Source organism: Passer domesticus, chromosome 1, assembly GCF_036417665.1.
Source record: "Passer domesticus isolate bPasDom1 chromosome 1, bPasDom1.hap1, whole genome shotgun sequence".
NCBI lineage: Eukaryota > Metazoa > Chordata > Aves > Passeriformes > Passeridae > Passer > Passer domesticus.
Window position 1 is genome coordinate 90,432,948 of NC_087474.1, and position 22,945 is coordinate 90,455,892.

General features: G+C 39.1%; 1 protein-coding gene and 1 long non-coding RNA gene across 3 annotated transcripts in view; one reads left to right on the top strand and one right to left on the bottom strand.

Moving 5' to 3' along the window:
- The first annotated feature begins 3 nt into the window (after positions 1-3).
- Positions 4-12,622, top strand: LOC135305408 (uncharacterized). 2 transcript variants are annotated; one of them, XR_010366596.1, is made up of 4 exons: positions 4-225; positions 5,080-5,211; positions 8,219-8,281; positions 12,304-12,622. It is a non-coding gene; the product is annotated as an uncharacterized LOC135305408 (long non-coding RNA). The 2 variants fall into 2 exon arrangements; XR_010366597.1 differs by lacking the exon at positions 5,080-5,211 and having other exon boundaries at positions 10-225.
- Positions 5,427-22,945, bottom strand: part of ADCY2 (adenylate cyclase 2) — a 206,010-nt gene continuing 188,491 nt past the window's right edge. Inside the window, exons 20-25 of the mRNA XM_064428914.1 lie at positions 21,009-21,167; positions 16,598-16,744; positions 15,430-15,537; positions 13,286-13,400; positions 8,801-8,925; positions 5,427-8,268 (exon numbers count right to left, since the gene is read on the bottom strand). Of these exons, the coding sequence (XP_064284984.1) occupies positions 8,116-8,268; positions 8,801-8,925; positions 13,286-13,400; positions 15,430-15,537; positions 16,598-16,744; positions 21,009-21,167 (807 nt within the window). The 3' untranslated portion in view covers positions 5,427-8,115. The remainder of the gene's footprint in view (positions 8,269-8,800; positions 8,926-13,285; positions 13,401-15,429; positions 15,538-16,597; positions 16,745-21,008; positions 21,168-22,945) is intronic.

Below are 22,945 nucleotides of genomic sequence, written 5' to 3' on the forward strand. Positions count from 1 at the left end.
GGCGCCGGTGGGTCCGCTGCTCGGGGCTCGGGGCGTTCCGCGGAGCTCTGTCAGGCCTGAAGTGCGAGTTCCTGGACAGTTTGGTCTCTGTCTTGTGCAGCGACTCCAGCTCCCTGGTCATTTGTGTCCTTGGAAGCTGGGGGCGAAGGCTAGAGCAAAGCCTAGCTGAACGGGACTTTTTTTCTGTGACAGCTTGCACTAGGCCCCAAATCCCCCTCTAAGTGGGTAAGTTGAATAAAACCCCACCACAGCATGGAATTTCCAGCAGAATTAGGAGCCAGTGTCATGAGGACCTTGGGCTTCTCTCTTTGGATAGTAGCTCACCTACTCGGGCAGAGGCTTTTGCACGCTTCTTGAACTCTGTCAGGCTGGTGCTGTGAGCTCTTCTTTGGGGAGCCTTTTCCAGTGCCCAGCCACCCTCTGGTTGAAGAACCTTTGTCCATACATCCTACCTAAACCTCCCCAGACTGAGCTTCAGGCCCTTCCCTTAGGTCCTGTCACTGGTCACCACAGAGAAGAGATCGGTGTCCGTCCCTCCTCTTCCCTTCATAAGGAAGCTGTAACTGCAATGAGATCTCCCTTCAGTCTCCTCCGTGCTGAACAGACCAAGTGACCTCAGCTGCTCCTCATATGACTTCCCCTCCAGACCCTTCACCATCTTTGTTGCCATCCTCTGGATGCTCTGTAACAGCTTAATGTCCTTCTGAAATTCTGGCACCCAAACCTGAACACAGGACTTGAGACGAGGCTGCCCCAGAGCAGAGCAGGACAATCCCCTCCCTTGCCCGCCTGGAGATGCTGTCCCTGATGCACCCCAGGACAGGGTTGGCCTTCCTGGCTGCCAGGGCATTGCTGACTCACATTCAACTTGCCATCCACCAGGACCCCCAGGGCACTTTCCACCGCAGTGCTTTCCAGCATCTCATTCCCTGGGTTGTACCTGCATCCAGGGTTGACCCATCCCAGGTGCAGAATCCAGCATAGGATGCTCAGCCATTTCAGGCAATGCAGTTGGAAAATTCTCTCATATATTTACTTGTGTTGGGAGCACTGAAGTCTTCTGGTTATAAATCTCAGACTGACTGTAAAACTGCTCTGCCCTAGCACCACCTGGCTCCTAGTTTTGATATTCACCCCATGGTTATCCTGGTTTAATACATCTGACTATGCCCATGCTGCTTCTTCTGTGGTCCTTAGGGATCTGTGAGTGTCTTGGTTTAGTTTACCTTTGTAATCTGTAACCACAGGTGTAGGTAGAGCTACTATCCTGTAGGCACAGCATTACTGTTATTAATGCTACCAGTATCTGGTAAACACTTTCACAAGAGTGCTCTCCCAGGCATCTTGAATTTTACCAAACATCCAAAATTTATTTTAAATCCCCCAACTTTCAGAGTACTAGAAATCTTTACAACTGATTGTTTCAGTCATCTTGGAGCCAGGCAAAAATTCGGGGCTACAAAAGTCTCATCCCTATTATGTAGCTGCCTTTATAAATCCACTGAATTACACAGACTTCAGCTTCTTTGCAAGTGTAGCAGGCAGGCTTTATATATAATCTGCAGACTGGTGTGGGTGTTTTTTTTAATCATTTGTGACAATTTCCATCTGTTTATCTAATAATGTCCCTCTACCAATTAAGATCCTGTTCTTTCTGTAGCATGGGCCAAATTAGCACAGTGTAAGCGAGCAGTGGAATTGAAAATCCAACAGCTGCCTTGCATCAGTTTCCTAAGCAGAGACCTGCTTGCCACTGTGCAAGTGCTTTTCTGTAGTTTAGTCCGAGCACAGAGAGATAGCAAGCCCATTTATAAAAAGCAACTCGGCTGAAACTGCAGCTATAAATAGAGCCATAAGAAACTGTTCACCAGAGATACCAACTAAGCTAGGCAAGAGCTCTGAAGGCAGATCTGAAAGATTTCTCTCCAGTTCTCTTTCTACTGTTATCATGTAGCTCGTTTTTATTAACATTAAATTGATGGAATTAAATTTAATTATAGCATCTGAATGCAATACAGATTGTCACAAATATTGCTAAGTGCTTGTTACAGATTTTCCATACCAACCTCCACCCCCATTTGAAACAATTAAAAATGATGCTTTTCACTTAATTTTTCCTTCCCAGTGAAGGTATAAATCCTTTTAGAATTATTTTAAACTTACAAAGGCTTTTCTTCCTGGTCACCTTTTGCAGACTCCCCAGAAGCAGGATATGACTGCCCAGGGAGGTTTGTCCCAGTTGCCACCAAACTTTATTAATAAGCTGGTGTTAAGTGTATGTTCATGTTCTAAAATAGCATGGAAGGTCAGTGTCCTTCCTTAGTAATTTCTATATGAAAACGTAAACAACGGAGCAATTTTAGTCTGTATGAAAACAGTAGTTTTCATACATAATAGTGAAAATAATATATAAAATAGTGAAAATTATGCATTCAAATACAGCTGAGCTAAGAGACCAAAGTGTTAAAAGTTGCTTTAAATTTGGTGTCTTAAGGAGTTCAATTGCCTGCCCTTTTGGAGAGTAGTAATACCCCCTCACTGCTAAGGTGTCTGAGTTTTGAACATGTTGGTGTGTACTTTTATAGCCATAGCATGTCTCAAAGGCAGTGTCACTGATCTGAAATGTCAAACTGTTTTGCAGAATAACTCGGAAAAACTTCCTAAAAGGAATATGAAACAAATAATATTGGAGGCAGGGAAAGGAGACACAAGAGAGACAACGGGGAAGGGAGACAGGATGTACACAAGAGGACAGGTGACAAGTGACATATAACTCGACTGGACAGGGCATTGATACACAGAAAAAAAACAGTAGCTGTTTTCTTACTACAAGCTGAGGTACTTGTTTTAGCCTTATGTCACTTAGAGCTGAGATGACAGCCTGCTGTCAAATTAAGGCTTAGCAAGCCCTCTCCTGTCCTAGCTCTTTGATCTCAACATGTATCGGTTTGCCATGTGGCCCTGACCTTCAGCTGAGCCATGAAGGGGAGACAGTTTTTGCCAAAGATGTTTCATTCAATGGCCCTTGAAAGAGGCTGAAACAAAAATGGCTCAAAACCTCTCTTCTACTTCCATAGCTTTGGGTCAAGCCAGTTGTTTCACAGAAGTGCTTGTTTCTTCTAGATCCTAATTACTGACTGAATGCCCACCTCAAACAAGAAGGCTCTTCAGGAGCATTGCATCCATCCCACAGGAGACACTTCTCCAAGAACTTTTCCTGTGAATCCTTCTCACAGTATGTAGTCTGTCATGAATGCTCCAGCATGGATCCCTGTCTTGGGGTGCAGTCCTTCTGGAACAGGCTGCTCCAGTGCAGGCTCCCCATGGGGTCACAGGTGCTGTCAGCAAACCTGCTATAGCACTGGCTTCTCTCTCCATGGGCTCACAGGACCTGCCAGGAGCCTCCTCCAGCACAGGTTTCCCACGGGGTCACAGCCTCTTCAGGGCATCCACCTGGTCCAGTGTGGAGTTGTCCATGGGCAGCAGGTGGATGGATCTCTGCTCCACCATGGACCTCCAAGGGCTGCAGGGACACAGCTGCCTGATCTCAGTTTGCACCAGAGGCTGCAGGGGAATCTCTGCTCCACTGCCTGGAATATCTCCTCCTCGTTCTTCCTTGCTGCCCCTGTATTTCCAGGGATAGGGATGTTCCCACTCTTCAGCTGCTGTTTCTGCTGCATTTTTTCTCTCTTCTTAAATATGTTATTCCAGAGCTGTTGTTGATGGGCTCAATTTGGCCAGTGGTGGGTTGGTCTTGGAGTTGTCTGGCACTGGCTCTGTTGGACATGGGGGAAGTTTCTGGCAGCTTCTCATGGAAACCACCCCTGTAGCCCTGTCTCCTTCTCCTTGCTAGCAAAACCTTGCCACACAAGCCAACATACCTGCTCCAATTCAGATCAATATTCTGTTCAAAAACTCTCTTGGTAAGTGAAGTAGTATACATTTTTATACATGAGGTGACATAACTTTCATAAAAATTGCTATTTTTAATGCTTTTTTGGAATCAAACATGAAAAATTCTATCCCAGAAATTCAACCTTTAGAATACTTCACATGCATTTTTTTCCTGTCAAAACTGAGATTTTCATGAAAAGCATCTCAATGGCTACAAATAGATTTGAAAAATTCTCCATCCAAAAAATTTCTAACAATTCTTGGCACAATCTTTGTTTTAAACAGGGCAGAAATATGTCAGAAATTACATTGACCTGAATAATTCCTGCTTCCAAATTTAAAAATGCTTAAAATTAATACGTAGCAAGCTTTAGGTTGAACTAGTGATAGCTGATTTATATAACACTTTTGACAAATCCACACAAATCTGAATCACTTCAAAGAACAAAAAAGGATATTTTAGTGACATATTTTATTTAAGGCACATACATCTCATGCTACATTTTCTCAGACTCACTCCACTAATTTAGACAAAAAATGAAGAACAAAACAAAAAATCTCTAGACATAAAATTGTTTGGTGTTCACCTGTAAAAAGTCTTGAAGGGTACTATCTACACCTAGAATCTGCTATCTGAAAATTAAAAATTAGTGTATGTTCATATATAATCACAACAAGAAGGAAAACTCTGTATTAAAGTACAAGATAATAATATCTTTTAACAGTACATCTTCTGCTATATAAAGCTTCTCGAAAACATTGCTTATTATTTATCCCAATATGAGGTTCTAGAAACAAAACAGAAAAGACTCGCAACAGCTCTTCCCTCACATCACTTTAGAGACAAGCAGACTGAACTACCTGTGTTCTCAGTGGAAAAAGAGAAGATTTGTAGATATTTTACAAAATGGAGGAAGCATATATGAATATAAGAAAATGAAAAATGCTTTTCATATAGCATAAATGTCTGTTCATATAGCATATATAGCACTCTTAGAAACAGCAGCCAAATAGCAATAATTTACAGGTAATACAAACTATTTCCATAGTTTATAAAAACATCTGCAAGTCTAATCTTTCTTCCTGTCCTTTGGTAGCCCTCCACAAATTGGAGCCAAGCACTGACTTTGAAAAAGAATTCCAGCAGGCTTACCAGGTGTTCCCCTTTGATTCTCTTTTTCCCAGACCACAATGAATCACTCTTACATTGATCTTCAGGCTGCTGGCTCACAGTGTGAAATCCATTTGCATTGTAGTTTTGGAAGTCCCATTCCATGGTTCACTAAGGAGCTGTGAATTATGTCACCAACATGGAAGGTGCAGAACTTATGACTCTTACTGTGATGTGGAATATGTGGAATGTCAAATACTGATTTACATCATTATCATAAGGTTTTTCAGATTATGCACTGATACATGAGTTGTGTTATATCCAGTTACTGAGGCTGAAATTGCTGCAGGAGGAGGAAATAAAGTTCTTAAGTGTAACTAGACAGTGGAAAAATAAGTCAATATAAACAGTAGATGTAAGATGCATTGGAAGACAAGAGGTATTTATTAAATACAAATAGCTTCTCAGCACTAGAAAGATAGTAATACTCAGCAACTGAAGGCTAGAGAGGATGGTATGCACCTTTCTTTGTCTGGGCAAAGATATGTGTATCTTTTGCCCACTTTCTTGTTCTTTAGCAGGATTTGGCTGCAAGAATCTAAACGCAATTACAAAATGAGAGAAGAACACCAGTGAAATATGAGTGCTTTGAACATGGGCATTTTTAACATGCTCTTAGAGGGCACATGTACACCTTTCTTTATATTTCATTGGACTAGTCCGCTCCCCAACATTCAGATGTTTTAATATTTCATAGCTTACAGAAATAAAGTTTTAAGTTAAAGTTTATAAAAATCATAGAAACAAGGCTATGGAGTTAGGTACAAGGTTTGTTAATGATGAGCAAGAATACAAATGAAAGCAAAATCCTGAATGCACAGGTTATACCTCAAGGCTGCACATATATATGACAATATAATAGAATCCACTTTACATAAGGGTTTTCATCCACAGTGAGAAATTATTGCGTTGACCTGTGATAATACCACAGTGATTTTAAAGGCCCAGAGTACATTCAATGCTAAGAAGGAGATCAATAACTTATTTCAGTGTTCCTAGGACAAATTTATAGTAAGTGGTGAGGAGGGATTTAGGAGAAGTCTTATGTGACATAGCTAACTGACAGCTAGCCAATGACTGGGACACTGGGTTTGTGGCCACGTGAGTTATTTGGAAAGTCTTTAATTCCACTGGAAAACATTTACCTTAACTTGTCAATAAAAAGGAAGAAATCATAAAGACAACAAAAATATTTTTCATGAGATTTTATTAGACTGAGCACCTGTCTTGAAAATTACCGTTTAAAAGTCTCCAGGACTGGATGAAAAATTAAGTGTGTTATGTCAAACATAAGTGAAATGACTTACATTTTGCTTTTAGACTTACTTAAGGGGATCAAAATTCAGATTGTCTGTTTTACAGCAAATTAGGCACTTTGAAATCTACTGTCATTCCAATTCACTAGTGGGCAGATGGCTGCTGTGAGTAAACTGTGCCACATTCAGTGAGACTGGACTGATGCCATGTATTTGTGACCGACAATTTTGAGAACTTAGAAAGGATACCAATGCTATACAAATGTATATGTATGTTTCATGAATGAGCAGTCTGAATACTTTTTGCATTTCAATAACATGCTAGAGGTAACAGTGCATAAGTTGACTTCCATATTGATATGGTATCACTCAGAAAAAAATATTGTAATTATGTGCTATTTTGTAAATAGTATTATTTTCTTGTTAGACTGCTATGACTAAAATAATTGATTACAACAACACAAAACTTAATTGTTACTATCTGTACTTCAAAAGAGCATAGACAGTAAAATTACCTACTTTTACTGTCTTTCACCTGGCTCATCTATGAAACTCTGCAAGTGTGATAATTTTTAATTCAAAGGGATTTAAAATAATCTCAAATATCCACAAAATAGAATTTTACTCATACTCATGTCCTAGTGAGTATAAATTAAATTATTACTTGCTTGATAAATGAGATTATTACTTTAAATATCCCACAGAATCCACCATTGTGAAGGTTAAATGAAAGGGATGCAAGGGCAAAAGAGGTTGTCAAAGTGCAAAACACAACTTTTTCTTCTTTTGAACAGCTTCTCCTTGTTACTGTTTAAGCACTGAGGGCCAGGTGTTAAGTAGCAGCACTGCTACTGTTTTCAGTATACCCACTTTGCTTGTGTTTATGGATTTGAGGTCAGTCTTCTGTATCACCTAGGTAGTAAGTGACTGCAAAGTGCCTAGGATGCCACCCATGACTGAAGACAGTAGAGATGATTTAGTTTCTGAAAGGCAATAGCAAGTCTAGCAGATATTATTGACCAAGGCTGTTGAGACAGCTGGCCATAGCCTGCCTCAACATCTAACTACTGAATAAAAAGCAGTGGCAGCAGCAAACAGGCAGCTTTAGAGTGACAGAAGCCAAGGAAGGAAGCAAAACTAAGAGACAGCAACAGTAAGACAAAGTACATATAAACTTTTAATGAATTAACCTTACAAAAGACAATAGCTTCAAAACATTTGACACGTTTGTACAAAACTATTCCAGCATTGTTAATTCTCTCTTCAGAAAGAATGCCAGCAAACCACCCAACGTGTCCCTGGCTATGAGATGTAACTGGTGATCACATCCAAATCATGTGTGGACAGAGTAAACTTATTTACAATACTGTATACTTTAATACCAGATTAGTGAATGCTATTGGGGAGCGACTGTATTTTCCAGAAAACACCATGCATCAGAAAATAGTATGCACCCCTAGCTTTATTGCCTGTTTCCCCGCATTTGTCACTAACACTTCTCTTTAGTGCTTTCAGGATGCATTACCTCCTTTTGATTCCTATTCCTTCTTTTCTTGTCTTTGAATAACAGTGCAAGTAGCAGTACAATCTTCCAGTCCTATAGCGTACATCACAACTGTCCTTGAACATAGAAATATCAAGGTGCAAAATGATGGCTCATGGGACTATTCTGCAGCCATATTAAAATAAGTGCCACATACCAGAAAATAGCACGCATGTTAAGGGCCAAAATGTAGTTAAAAAGTGCGTGATACTTTCCTGAAAATATGGTATTGATGACACATACAAGCATCTTCAAGATGCCACATTCCCTTGTGAAAGGGATCTTGTCATTTCTGTATGTACAAAGTATGTCTTCAATTCTCCTTTTCCTTTTACATTTATTATTCCTCTGCAGGTGCTCATGTACCCCAGTGTTTGCAGGACGTTGTTTGTCTCCTCTGTAACCTGCAACAATACAGTAAGTCAGCCAGTGTTGATAACAAAGCAGAGCAGAACCTTCCTCCAGAGTGTGAAGATAACATAATGTTCTCTTCATTTTTAAGGGGTTTGCTGTAATGCTCATAAGGCCTTTAAGGGTCTCAGGTGAGGTTTGAACACCTAATCATTCAAGCAGTCTGTTGCTGGATGCCCATTCTAATCACTTACATCAAGAATCAATTTTGGTGTAACCACATCTGTAACCAGGGTTGCCAGCAGAGAGCTTGTAGATAAATAAATTGAACTAGGAACAATACTCTTCCTCACATAGCACTTTCCTCATCTTCAGGAGCTTATTTTCACTTGAGTAGACCCAAGCTTCCCCATCATTCTACAGCTGCTAAGGCTGTGTAAAAGGTGAAGGTGAAGTGATGGTAAGGTAATGGTTAACATCACCTTTTGGAGCTGCTGTTGCCAGTTTCTCACATAACTGTGAACCAAACTTTAGGCCATTCTGCCATTTTAGGTAGAAGCCCACTAGCACAAAATCAAGGCTTACCTGTATTTTATCTAAGACACCAGTGCTGTCCATCCTGCTGGCCACATTTACTGTATTGCCCCATATATCATATTGTGGTTTTTGAGCTCCAATTACTCCAGCTATTACAGGTCCGTGGTTTATACCTGGAAAACATCAGAACTTAACGTTAGCAATGAAGAGAAAGGCAACAAAGCTGGTGAAGGCCCTGTAGCACAAGTCCTGCGAGAAGCCACTGAGGCAGCTGGGGTCGTTTAGCCTTGAGAAAAGGAAGCTCAGGGAAACCTTATTGCTCCCTAGAGCTATCTGAAAAGAGGCTGTAGGTAGGTGGGGGTTGGTCTCTTCTCCCAGGCAACCAATGACAGTATGACAGTCTCGAGCTGTGCCAAGGGAGATTTAGGTGATCATTAGGAGGAATTGCTCCACATTCAAGTGTGACTAGACATTGGAATGGGCTGCCCAGGAAGGTGGTGGAGTTATTGTCCCCAGAGGTGTTAAAGAAAAGACTGGACGTGGCATTTGGTGCCATGGTCTGGTTGACATGGGGATCTTCAGTCACAGGTCAGACTTGATGATCTCAGAGGTCTTTTCAAACTTAACTGATTCTGTGATTCTGTGAAGATCCACCAAACAAGGGCACACAGTGCATCTGGCACATAGCAAGTCAATGAACGCAGCATTTGGCCCTCACTGAATAGTGAGTACAGCAGCAAACAGTCATTCATCATGGTTTTATCAATCATTTATGGCAGAAGAATGTTAGTTATAAAAATGCCAAAAGTCAGTTCATCTAATTTTAGTTTTACAGCTCCCTCCCATCCTGAGTAACATGCTATTTTTAACCACTGGTACCCTAATAATAACCTGCTGCTGCCTTTATTAAGTAGCATGGAACCACACTATGGGTGAGCAGCAGCTTCTGAGAAAAGAGATATACAAGAATTTCTTCTAATTTCTACTTGTAGTAAAAAGGGCCTCTCCTCTGCAAAGTTGATGGCCCAATCAAGTCACTATTATAGTATTTTTTGCTTCTTAAATGTAGAAGAAACTAAAGCGAATGAACTGAAAGGATTTGAAATCTTGTTCTGAAGGCTGGATTGACCATACAATTGTCCTAATGATCTGCAATGTAAATATATGTATTCAAATATTTTGATTAAGCACAGAGTAGAACAATATGATAGAACAATATAGTCCCTCATTAGACTCCGGGCATTTTTTATCTTGCAGTCAGTTTGTAACCTATATTATGTCTGTAAAGGGAATGAGTTTTAATTTGCTAGTAGGAAAAGAAACCAGGAGGTCAAATCCAAAGTACTATTGATAACCAGCATCAAATGTATTATAATTGTAACTGTGCATTCTGATGAGCAGGAAAATCAGATTAGGCCTAGTGAGAAATAAACCCTGAACAAGTGAGTTATTTGGATTTATAAAACTATCTCAATGGATCATGACTGATTTATGTTAGTTCCTTGACAGAAACAATCATTAGGGATTATATTCATGCAGTCAAATGAAAATGTGATTGTAGGATGGAGAGGGATCTCAGAGCCGGCTCATCTGGTATGTAACATGGCAGCGCAGGCTAGAAACAACACTGTCAGCCCACTTGGAAATCCTGGAAAACGTGACTGTAGAAGTTAAATTGGGAAAATATGCAAACACTACAAGATAACAAATGGAACCTGATATATGTTAGTGTACAAACTGGCTTGTACTCATAAATAAGAAACCAAGCTTGGTTCTGTAAACTAGGCCCTGGGTTGATAGACAGGGAACTTCAGCTATCACATTCCATCCTGGGCTGTGGACATCTCACTGGTCAGGAGTTGGGCTGTGGGAGGATCAGAAAAATGACCTGTCTAGACCCAGGAATCTTGAACTCCCTATACAAGGAGGCTGTCAACAATAAAAGAGGCTGTTTGTTGCATGGAGCTTGGAGGTGTTTGTATTGTCCCTGTCTCCAACCACCAACCCCACGGAACATGTGAATTATTAAACATAGTACATATATATTTTTCTAAGTGCTCAGGGTTCAATGCATAAAGGGACTTGGGCCTTGCAACACTTTGCATTAACAACTGATGGGTTTTTCTACTTCATGACATACAACTTGTAGAAAACAGTAGGGAACTAAGACTGGAAACCACAAAAGCCATGTGCTGGGTAGCCCAGTCTGGTTAGCAGGGAATATTGAAGAGATGTGTGTGGCCATAGTCCAGAAACTGGGGCAGTGCAATAGGACTTTCCTACAAAATACAATTGGCAGGAAGGGACTTTTATTTTTTACCTCCTTCTTGAACCACTGGTGTTGATGGCTTGAGAAATACCTCAGGGGCTCAGGAGTCACCTTCAGATCCCTCCTCCTTTGAGGAAACTTCTACCAGTATATCTTATGGATGTCTTCTGGCCACCCAAGCATTGTGGGATATACTGCTCTGTCATTCCTGCTGGTGTTCCATCTTTTTTGCATGATGCACATGGATGTTTTTGGGGCATGGCTGGAAAAGTAGTACTCTCACTACAGGTGGATGCTCTAAGCCCTTTCTCTCATATCCAAAGCAATATTTAATCATTCTATGAAATGCAACACTGTTCAGCAGGAATGACAGAGAATACCTCATTCTGAAGTATCCTACAGCCTGGGCTCATGGCCTAGCCTCACCCAAAACCAGGAACCAAATTAAGTCACCTACAACACAGACAAATGTTCCAACGATGAAGTTATATGGAAAATAACACACCAGCCTCTCTTCTGAAAGAAAGCAATACCTGTGCAAAACTTGCTGCAAGAGTATATCTGAGTTTGTCTCATAAATCAAGCATCTCAACTTGCAGAAGGGGAGGAATGCCTAAAATGTCATCTAGATGCTCCCCTCCCTTATCTGACAAGATCACAGCAGTGTGTACCTCCTAAGTCACACTAGCATTTCAGTCACTCACAGAAGATTATGAAAAATGAGACCTCTAATGAGTTGAAAAAATTTCAGACTTAGATGCTGGCCAAGAGAGGCTTTTACAAAGGGCAGTTTGGGTACAAATCCTTACAGTGGGGACTGTGTCAGAAGTAGTTGTTAAAATGTTTCTGTGGCTGTAATTACTATGGATATCAGAGGCTTTCATCATCAGGTGATGGGAAGTGGAGAAGAAGTGATGTAAAAATGAAGATCTCACTGGTGCCTATGTTGCATTATGGTGGCACAAACACCACTTTGGGGCCTGTGTTTCTTTTCAGAGTTAAAACATTTTTTTCATTTCATGAAGCAAAGGATTCTGAGTTCTCTTCAATCTTTAGAAAGATTAGTAAAAATCCAGAGTAAGCATTTTGTTTTGCTTCATGGTCCCCACTTGAAAGGACCCATTACTGCTTTAAACAGTTTGCAGATGTAGCCCCAGCACCCAACAGCTTTCTGTCTGTACTGAAGCTGCTGGTATGTGCAATGTCAGCTATGGCCAGAACCATCAAATTCTGTAACATTCTGAGAAGGAAGCATGCTTCTGATTTGCTTTGTCATTTTTAGCTCTAGGAAGGAGTAGAAAACCTACTGGCAAAGGAGTGCCCTAAGAATCTCCTTTCAAGTCAGAAGACGGCAAGTTTTGCCAGTGGGTGGCACTGTGAAATAGACTTGAGAGGAGCAGCCGAAAGGAAAAGCAAGCGGTACAGCAAGAAAAAGACAAGACAGGAGAATAACTGTTGGAAATCAAATACTTCTGACACATTTACAGAATTTATGGGTTTTCAATATTTGTTTACTGTTTTCATTTCACACTTTCCACGTTACATATTGCATTGTGAAACTGCTGTGTACTGCTATCAGGAAATAAACATTTTGGAACATATGGTTCTTGACCAGCTCTGAATTAATTTATTTTATCATTCTTTCTACTGCTTACTGCAGCTGTCTGTTTCTTTTTAAAAATACCAGGATGCACAAGAAGAAGCAATTAGAAACTGAAACATAAGGGATACCTCTTTCCAAGATAAATAACTAGTCATCTTTGCTCTTATCTGAATAACAAAGGCAAATACTCTCCCTCGTCTAACAGTTCAAAGGAAAGAGTGCATTGTTGTGTGCTTGCTTGAATTTAGTACATGTAAAATATTTCAAACTCCAGCCTCACTGACTCCTTATAGCTCTTGTCCTCTGAAAAGCCATTTATATAGTTTTACAAAGCCCATTCTAGAGTTTTCTTGTGTATTCTTTTAATATTTGTAAACTTCCAAAAATATATGGCTTATAACCTCTACAACAATTTTTACAGAGTTACCATTCAGAGCCACGTGAATACATTTTTTTCAACCATTCCTTAAATAGGAATATTGCCCTTTTCCAAGTCCAGCCCTGAAACACTCTAGGAGGTGATGGGCAATACCATGTAGGCTGCTTTTAAACAGGGTAAAGATGGTGCTGTTTACTATCGTGGCCCTTTTGGTCAGTTCTGCTATTACTTTAATTCTCCCCCTTGTCCATGATGCTCTCCTAAGTATCCTGTGATACTCACCTACTCGTAACTTGAAGTCATTGAACGAATGCTTGTTTATGACATCCAGTTTTGCCACCAAGGCAAATGCAAACTCCACCATGGTTCCTATGTGCATATACTGTCGTTCAGGTTCCTGAATTCAAAAGACAAACAGTGTAAAATCATTCTTGTGAGCCTTGATTGCTGTGAGAATACAACCAAAATATGCTGAACACTGAAGACACGTAAGCCCTTAGGGATGTCCTCTGCAGGCAGATGCAGAGAAGTAATATAGAAGGTGGCACCCTGTCCAGCATCAGTCAGATCAAACAATGGCCGAGAGACAGGATGCAATTCACTTGTGTACAACCAGGCAGTCTAGAGGTGATAGATCCAAACCATGCCTAATCTAACATTTTGATTGTCAAGTGACTGATTAGCTGCTGTCTAATCCCACAGGCACTCAATATCTATGTGTGCCTAGAATTTGTTGGTTAATTTTCTTTAAGTGTCTGCTTCTATTGCATTTCCTTTAATAATAAATAATGCTTGTGGACAGTCCCACAGAGATTCTTTCCTCTCAGTGTTGCACAGCTCAGCACCCTTAAAAAATGCTTAAGATCAAGTGAAATTCACAATTTTAAAAATTCTTGCACTGATCTCATCTTGCAGATAAGCACGTACATGTGAGAACATTTAACAGACCTGAAAATGACTAAAACACAAGAGGAAGAGGGCAACTGCACGCTGCACTTTTATTTATAGAGCCTATACCACTTATCAAGGCTGTAGACTTAATCTCTCCTCATACATAACAAAGTAACCTTATTTTAAGGGCTGTTTTGAGTCCTTTCAGGCCGAGGAGAAAATTGATTTTGGTGTCCCACAGCCCAAGGTAGGATCCTGACAGGTGATTGATTTCATAAGACATGGACTCACTGATCTCTATGAGAAATTACTTAATCTTCCCTATTTCTTGAGATAAAGGGACAGAAGAGATGGACAGATGACAACTTCAGAGATGATTCATGGAGTGCGTGCATCAGCCTAGGGTGGGACAGTAGTGGTGCTTGCTGGAGCAGCTGTTTAGATAAATGAAGCCTGTTTCCTTTGGAGTTCACTCCTAGCTAAAACAGATGGTTTCCTGTTCAGCTGATATATTCAGACCCCTTCCTTAGGCACTTAGTCTTCCTTAGATGCTTATTTTAAGCTGGGGGTGGTTCCCAGCAGTATGTCTAGCAGTCAGTCATTGCCACACTAGGTACTGCAGGATCTGTGCATCTTTGGGAATCTGGAATGAAGGCTGCTGAGTTCTAGTGGGTTTCTTTTGAGAATGTGAACTAAATCACCAAAGCAATGCTAAAAGGTAGATCTCCTGATTGTGGAAATAACTCAAGTGATAAATTTTTCCTCTGCATACACTAGTTTTAGTTGTGATTGAGAGCTCTCTATGTCTTCACATCTTCAGTCTGCAGTTCTGCATTTTCTTCACCTCCTTTACCTCCCTGCATTAAATGTCAGAGCTAATTTAAAATAATTCTTTGTCCTCAGGATCCTTAGGGTCTATAGTTCATGTGGTAATTGCTTGTGTTTAGAAGTTTGGTAAGAGCACATTAATCTTTAGCAGAGACTGTGTTGATTCTTAATTGCTGTGTTTCTGTTGCTAACCTGTAGTACTCTAAAGATCATGTCAGAAGCAAGGTTTTTGAATAAGTTATGAATTGCTTCTCTGATCTGGATTTCCAATGACTGCAGTTCCCAATCCTACCATATTAAGTAAACTAGAAACAAAGGAACATATTCTCAATGCTGAGTCTGAGTGTTCTAAGAGTGTATAGTTAGTAAGGCAAATCATCCCTCCTAGCTCACAATGGAAAACTTTAGTTCTTGCAATCTTTTGCATGCTCTGTAAATCCAGTCCTGATGCAGCATAAAGGAATAAAGTGCTGTACTGTAGAGTAGAAGGCCTGTTTTAGCAAATACAGAGGTGGCATTTTCAAACTGCAATGTGAAGAAAAATTCACAGAGACTACTAAAGTATATACTTGTCCAGTACAATACAATCTATGCTAATAAGAAAAAAACTAGGCCACATTATTATACATAACATGCAGCTTAATGAACAAAATTTTAACCTTCATTTGAATATGCTTTTTATTAATCAGAAATATGTTTTCCTGTACCTGACACTGTTCTTGGTTGGGTGTAGCACTGAGTCCTGTTGCTGCCATGTAAGTGCTTCCAATGGTCTTTATCTTTTCAACTCCACTGAACTTTGGTTTTGACAATAACTGTAAAACAATGACAGTCATTCATTATTCAGATCAGCAGCTCTGTTACTCTTAACACCAATCAGAGAATCAAGTCAGAACAGTTTCAAATGGCTTCATGAATATATATAGGATGAAGGACTTAAGGATGGACAAAACAATGGCTACAGAGCTCCAAGGAAAGGGAATTTCTGTCTTCTAAAACACCTTTTTACTATAAAGAGATGAAATTTATAGTCGTGAGAATAAAATCCATCTTATTTTGCATACAGCTTTTAAAAGTCAGTACACTTCGCACTTACGTGATATTGGAACTGGATCACCATGCCAGCCAACACTTAAGCTTTATGCAGCTTTCTAAAAGTAAGCATCTATTCCATGCCAGTGGAATACTCCATGTCAATAGGACTAAAATCCAAAGATTTTAGTTCATATAACCCAGTTTGTTTTGAACATTGGGCACCCAATGCTCTCCAAATGGGTTTGCTGCTAAAATGCCCTCTACAGCTGCAGATACACAAATTCAGACTGTGCTCTCTGAGTCATGACATGATTTTAATACCTTTTACTGGTATTTTCATCACTAATAGCTTCCCTGTAGAGAAATACTGTTCTCAGTGAGGCTTAATAGATGCCTTTTCCCAATTCATCTGTAGTCATACTCTCAACTTGCTTCTGACTTCAGAGAATGGAACATTACAACTTTTACAATCCTTTGATTTGCTTGTGTATCAAATCATCAGTGCAGATCAGGTATAACACAAAGTTATACCTGAACTTTAGACATTCATATTTAGAACCTGTGATTAATACATGGCAGGTAATGTAACTGTTTCAAGAGCTGCACCTAACAGGCAAAAAAAATATATATACTCATATGATTCTCACTATAGCAAATCAAAAGCAATTGAATATGATGTCAGATCAATATCTGATTTATGCCACATAAATCTCTTTTCCCTTTAATAGTCCCTGTAAGTATTTTCTGACAGTTCTTCCACTCTCCCCTTCAAGTATGCTTTCTGACTGTTGCATATCGTGAGTCAGTAAGATTGAAACCATCCCTGTTGTAGGTACATACATCATCAAAGTCCGCAATGATCTCATTTAGCAGCCTGAGACATTCCAACCCTTCCTTATTTACATCAGATTCTGTGTAAAATTCCTTGAAATCCGGAACAGAGGCAAACATGACACAGACGCAGTCATATGACTGGTGATACAGATCCTGTCCAAAAGAAAACAGTATAAAGAAAAAGAAATTATCATACCCAGCTGTAAATAAGTTTACTTATTAATGTGCAGTATACAGGATCTAAAAACAGAGGTGCTGCAGTAGTTGGAATGCCTTAAGATGGAGGTTGGATGTTTTTTGCATTTAGCTGCATTTATTAATTGTAAACAATGCATAAACCTATTCATAAAAGAGACTTAACATATAAAGCTGAAAATATTGTCATGATTTTTTTTTCTTCCTGAACATTAACTTTGTGAAAGCAAAATGTTCACTAATTCATTAGATAGGGCCCATCTCTGAGATTTCTTATGAAGAGAATTTAGTCTGGTTTGCATGACTGAAAATGTATTTTGTAAAACAATATCCAATTTATTATTAGCTGTTTGTTATTGTACTAACTAAAAAACTGAACCAAAATCACAAACTCAATGTACTACAAATGCATAATGGAATATGACCCTGATTGATAGTTCCTAACCTAAAATGACAATATGCCTAAGAGGACAAAATAATTACCCTTTTTTTTTTTGCAAAAATCCAAATTGTTCTTTCTTTTGCAAAACAAGGATCTGGACCAAAAAGAAAGAAGTCATCTGAACCTAAACTTACTATGGCACTACCTTCTGTGATCACTGAAATGAGAGCATCTCTACTCCACAGAAAGATTCTGGTGCTAAAAATGACCACCTCCCACTACCCCCTTCAGTTTCCTCTCCACTGCCTTTGAACATTAGACTTATCTCTTCTTTCAGGACACATTCACATCCCCCAAAAAAGATATAAAGAAAGAAAGAAAATTTATTAAACTAACACTAAAAAAAGAAATAGCATCTATACACAAAGGTATAAATGAGGCTGCTATCTACTTTAATGTAAAACTACCTTCAAGTTATTATTTGAGTAAAAAGTGATTTCAATATTCACATAAAAAGGATTTATTCAGTGAGTTCAAGAAGCATAAGATAATATTTCCCTTTTTAGTTAGCAAAGCTTGGGTTTTGCAATTTGACAGTCAGTGTGTCCTTTTGGAAGACTGTGGTATGCCTGTACACAGATGTGCACAGACACAGTGGATCTTTACAGCTGATATATAACTGAAAAATAACAGAGCTATGGGAAAACTGCTGATTCCTTCATCCCATTACAGGTGTGAGGGAAGTTTCTGAGCACACATGAAAATAATGATGGACAGGAAAGAACACATGCAGCTGGGGGACATAAATTTTTTATTCCTAGATTTTTGTGCCTCTTGTATTTTCTAGGGATTTTATGCCCATAGCATCGCTGAAGCTCCACCACAACTGTATGCTGTAGAGATGGAATATATTGATTCCCAGCTCCAGCTGTTATTCTCATGTCACACCATGATTAAATCCAGATTTTTGAGACTCTGCTGTGGGAAACCCAAGGGTCAAGCCAGTAAGGAAATCTGGTCTGAATGTGAGTGTGTGGTGTGTGGGGAGTCAAGCAGGGCACCTGTTGGCTCACTGGAGCAATTGCCCACTGTGAAAGGAATTCGGTCCCTTGTTGGGGAAGGTCTGACTGCCAGAGTGGCTCCTGGATGGTCAGATGGGGTATTTCCTTAACAAGGTGCAGAGACTACATTCTGTGGTTAACCCAGCTTTACTTCAATTTCCTCAGGTCATCTTCCCTGTAACTTCATTTCAATTATAGCAACCCATTTGTCCTCCTTCCTCTCTAATATGGCAATATCCATCTCCACTAATGAATGCTCAATAACATAGCACCATCATGGAAACAAGTGTCACTATTTATAACCAGGTAAGTACCAATTGTGACTATCACAATAAATTTCAGAGAATTTCAAGGAGTCATCCCCATCTAGTTTATTTTGATCATATTAATAAAGGATGTTACAATTGAGTGCCTTAATTTTCCTGAGAATTCTTCTCTTGAAACAGTACTCTCCAAAATGTGTAGTCAGAAAATTAAGTGCAATACTATTCTAGGAAGGAACAGCTTTTCTTATTTTAACAAAAATAAAATCATCCTGTCTTTTGTATTCAATCCTTTTCTTTTTTCTCTTTAATAACATCAGAAATTCTGCAAGTATGTTCCTTTTATTGTCCCCTCATCTCCAGTGCCTGAAAATCTCCTTGGCTTAGAGAAGGCAAACCAGTCCAATTCTATCCCTTGGAAGGGTATGGCGGTCAGCTTCTCTGGGGCAGAATTTTTGCTCTAAGTAAGGTGCTAGCTCCATCCTGTAGCCAATAAAGCACATTTCCTCCTGCTCAGTGATGGGCTTGCCAGTTAGCTTGCAGCACAAAAGCTCCCAAGCACTTTTTACTAATAGGGAAACTGAAGGATAAAAGCATTAAGGAGAAAGCTGCAAAAGCCAGGTGCAGATATATTTAATCCTGGCCCTGTTTCCTGCTTTTCATTTTAGATTTTAGTCTGTCTTTCAATTGAAAAATAACCTGTCTTGTATCCAGAATGCAGACTATAAGCAGAACCCAGCTCCAGAGGTTCTGGTTAAAGCAAATAAACCTTTATTATTTACTCTGAAGGAGCTTTGCTTTTGGTGTATTAACATTAGTCAATATATGTGTCTTGTTATAAAAAGAACTTTGTTGCTCATTTGAAACTACAGTCCAACTGCTCCCAGTTAGCATTCATCCACGCACTTTTTCCCTTTTCATTTCTTCTGCCTGTTTTTCAGCAGCACACTTTGTTTTCCCTTTTCTCTATATAGAGCTGCATGCATAAAATACTAAGGGAAGTAGTATTTTGAAATAGAATAGTCATCCATTTTCTTAATCTCAGAATCTGTTTTAAACAGAAAAGAACACACATCTAACTATACTAACTTGAATGTTTGCAGCTAAGGAAAATGTGGACAAATTTCAGTGTCGTATCTGTTGACTCGGGTATCCACACAGAGAAAACAAAGGCCTAATCTGCCCTAACATCTGTATCTACATACAGAACATTGCTGATATTGAGACAAATCTAAAGACATGACAGATACTTATATTCCTGAATACTTCCAGAGATTTGAAAGGGCCTTCTATTGAAAACTGTTGAAAGAAAGAAAACCAGGAACAACTTGAGGTTGGTTTTTTGGGTTTGTTCAATGGATGTCATTAAAATAATGTCAAATCATTTTCACCTGACATGATGAGTTGGGGAGCTCAGCACATTACAGTTTCTGTGCCTCATTAAATTAAGTAAACTCATTCCAACCTAAACATCTTGAGGGGTGACAAGATAAATCTGGTAGCTGATACAAAGGTAAGCAGATGGTGCTGCTCTGCTGGGGAGCTGAGGTGGAGTAGCACATAATCAAGAAAGCAATCTCCTGATGGTTTGCTGTGTTTAATGCTTTAACTGAGAACTGGAGCTGAGTCAACTTGGCTTCCAGCCAAAATCTTCACTGCATTCAAAGGAACCCCACAGCAATTTTTTAAGCTACCAAATGAATATTTGCAGGGAATACTAAAGTATTGAAATGCAGTTCTGATTAGTACTGCTTAATGCAAACCACAGTGAAAAGGAAGATGTCCTTTTCGGCTCAGGAGATCAAATATGAATCCCTAAATCTGCCCTCTTTTGTCATTTTTGAAACAATTATTTGGCAAGCACAAGTAATTAAAAATCTTACATTTAAGAACTCTATAGCTGTTACTCTCTCTAAATGGATTTATATATTTTTTTTCTTTATTACTGTAAAGGAATATTAGGAGCAGATCTAATTTCCAGAAAAGTAAAGATGGATCTTTTGGGTGACTTTTCTGGTGCTTGGATTAGGTCCATTAAGCAGTGAATAAACAGGTAATTCAGTGTTCAGAACATCTTTCCAGAATTAACATACCCACTGTTTCAGAGAAAAGGTTAATTTTCACTCCAATAAACAAGCTCTCCAGTGAACAAAAGAAAGTTCAGAACCTGGTTGCAACTCCACTCTGATCATGGAGGAAAAAGCATCTGAATGCATATGATTTAAAATTAAACCCATGTTGATTCAGCCATTCTGTTCTTCCTCCTCCTCACCTATTTTTACCATCGTTCAATAGGCAAAGTGCATTGCCACTTAGGAAAATTTCACCTTTTTATTTCAGGGTATTATGGTGCATTCAGTGCTGTAAAGCAAACCTTACAGGAAGGAAAGAGGAAATGAAAGTGTCTGTAAACTTATATTTTCGCTGTAATGACCTACTGTTCAAAACAGCATTAAGTGGTATTTCCAGGGTACACTGCTTTCTTACAGAGTAGAGGATATACAGAGACAGCTGACCTCATTCTTCAGGTTTCTTGCCAAGAAGTGTTCAGCTACGTGGGCTGGAAGCACATTCTCCAGAAGCACCCGATTTAGGTTCTCCATGGTTTCAATCTCCTCCCGCTCTTTTTTGAACTTGTTCTTCCACAGGAAGTCTAACCTACAGTAATATTCATTCTGTTACAAGAGGACACAGAAGTAAAGAAACAATAGGCATCTTGTCCTGCTGGAGTACAGGTTTAAGAGACAAAATAAGCACAGTACACAACCCCTACAATGCTATTACTCAAATATAATTCCTGGTCCCACAGAAGTCAAACCCCAAGCATACACTCTGACATACATTTTATCAAATCCAACAAAAAGGCCCAGGAGAAAGTAATAAAAGTTGCAAGCGTCTTAAACAATGGAAGATTTCTTTATCTACTCTTAAACTTGAGTAGAAATTAATTTCAGAAATCAAACACTGCAATGGAAACAATTTACAGTTTTGTAACTTTATATTATTTTGCAGAATTTCACTTACAATAATGGGCATTTCAGGAAGACCCTAACTTTTACTAACTGGAACTTACACTATGCCACCAGCCTGGCAGAAAGAAAACAGCCTATTGATATAATATACATTTAGTATATAAAATCATGATTAGACTATCAAAAATGGCCCAGTCAGTTAGGCCAACTCAGTTGAGTTTTGGTTTTGGTAGTTGTGCTTTTTTTTGGTTGGTTGGTTAGTTGGTTGGTTGGTTGGTTGGTTGGTTGGTTGGTTGGTTTCGCACTCCTTTCTGTAATACCTTATCCTGCTTTTCTTTTTTGTCCCAGTAGCTTTCCAGTAACCACAACAACAATACCTGGAACTATATGAAAATATGCAACATCCTTGGAGTATCAGTATGTTTTGAGATCCAATTTCACTAGAAAGGTGGTGGAAAATTAATAAAACTGCACTTTTGTGGAGCTCTCTCCACTTCCTTTCAGTATTGCCAAGGTGTTGTCATGAATTCTATGGCATTATTTCCACAGTAAAGCCTCCTTCTCTTGGCCTATTTCATTTGACCTGATAAAAATCAAGAGCTATTTCAACGTAGTCTGAATGGTTTAACACTAACAGGCAATCTCAGTGAAGACTATTATTAACCTGTTATTAACCAGGAGAATATGATTATGATGGCAATCTTATTATAGAAAAACTTCAAAGTGCTACTACTGGTATTAGCAGTCCGTAAGCATTGACTTAAAAAGGAGAGTAGTCCTTCTGACTGGACAGTGGCTGTCACAGCTCAAAATGATTCATAGGTATTCTATTGAGATCACAGTCAAAGATAAGAGTAGAAAGTTGAAATTAGATGGAATTAAAATGATTTGGCATGCTTTTAAAAGGCAATGAAAGAAAAAAACTGATGAAGCAAAACTGTATCTGCCAAATACTTGCAGGATGAAAAAACAGTAGCAGGAAAATTATTCCTCCACTTAAATGCATAGAGAGAAATATACTCAGGTTTCCTTTGAATTGGTTGATAAGGGCCAGGTATTATTTAAATATTTAATTACAAAACTGAAAGAGAACATCCATCACATGAAATCACTGTTGACATACTCTCTTTGTGCTGATACCAATACTACTAAGGACAGAATGCAAACCTGAAATACACTACAAAAGAAATATTCTAGCTATTCTGACTCAAAGGTGACATTCTTCTGAAAGTAAAAGGGGACTTGACATCTTAGAATGGATCATTGCTGCATCTCAGAAATCTGGACTTTGAATGACAAACAAACAAGCTGAATATTTTAAATAACTATATGTTACTAAAGGATATTTGCAAATTATAAGCAAAAGAAGAGTTGTCAGAGACTTAAATACTTATACAGAAAATCATAAAGTACAGAGAACCTGGGAACAGAATTCTGCAGGAATTCAGAAATAGGATTTTATTGTTGTCTTGTCATTGTGC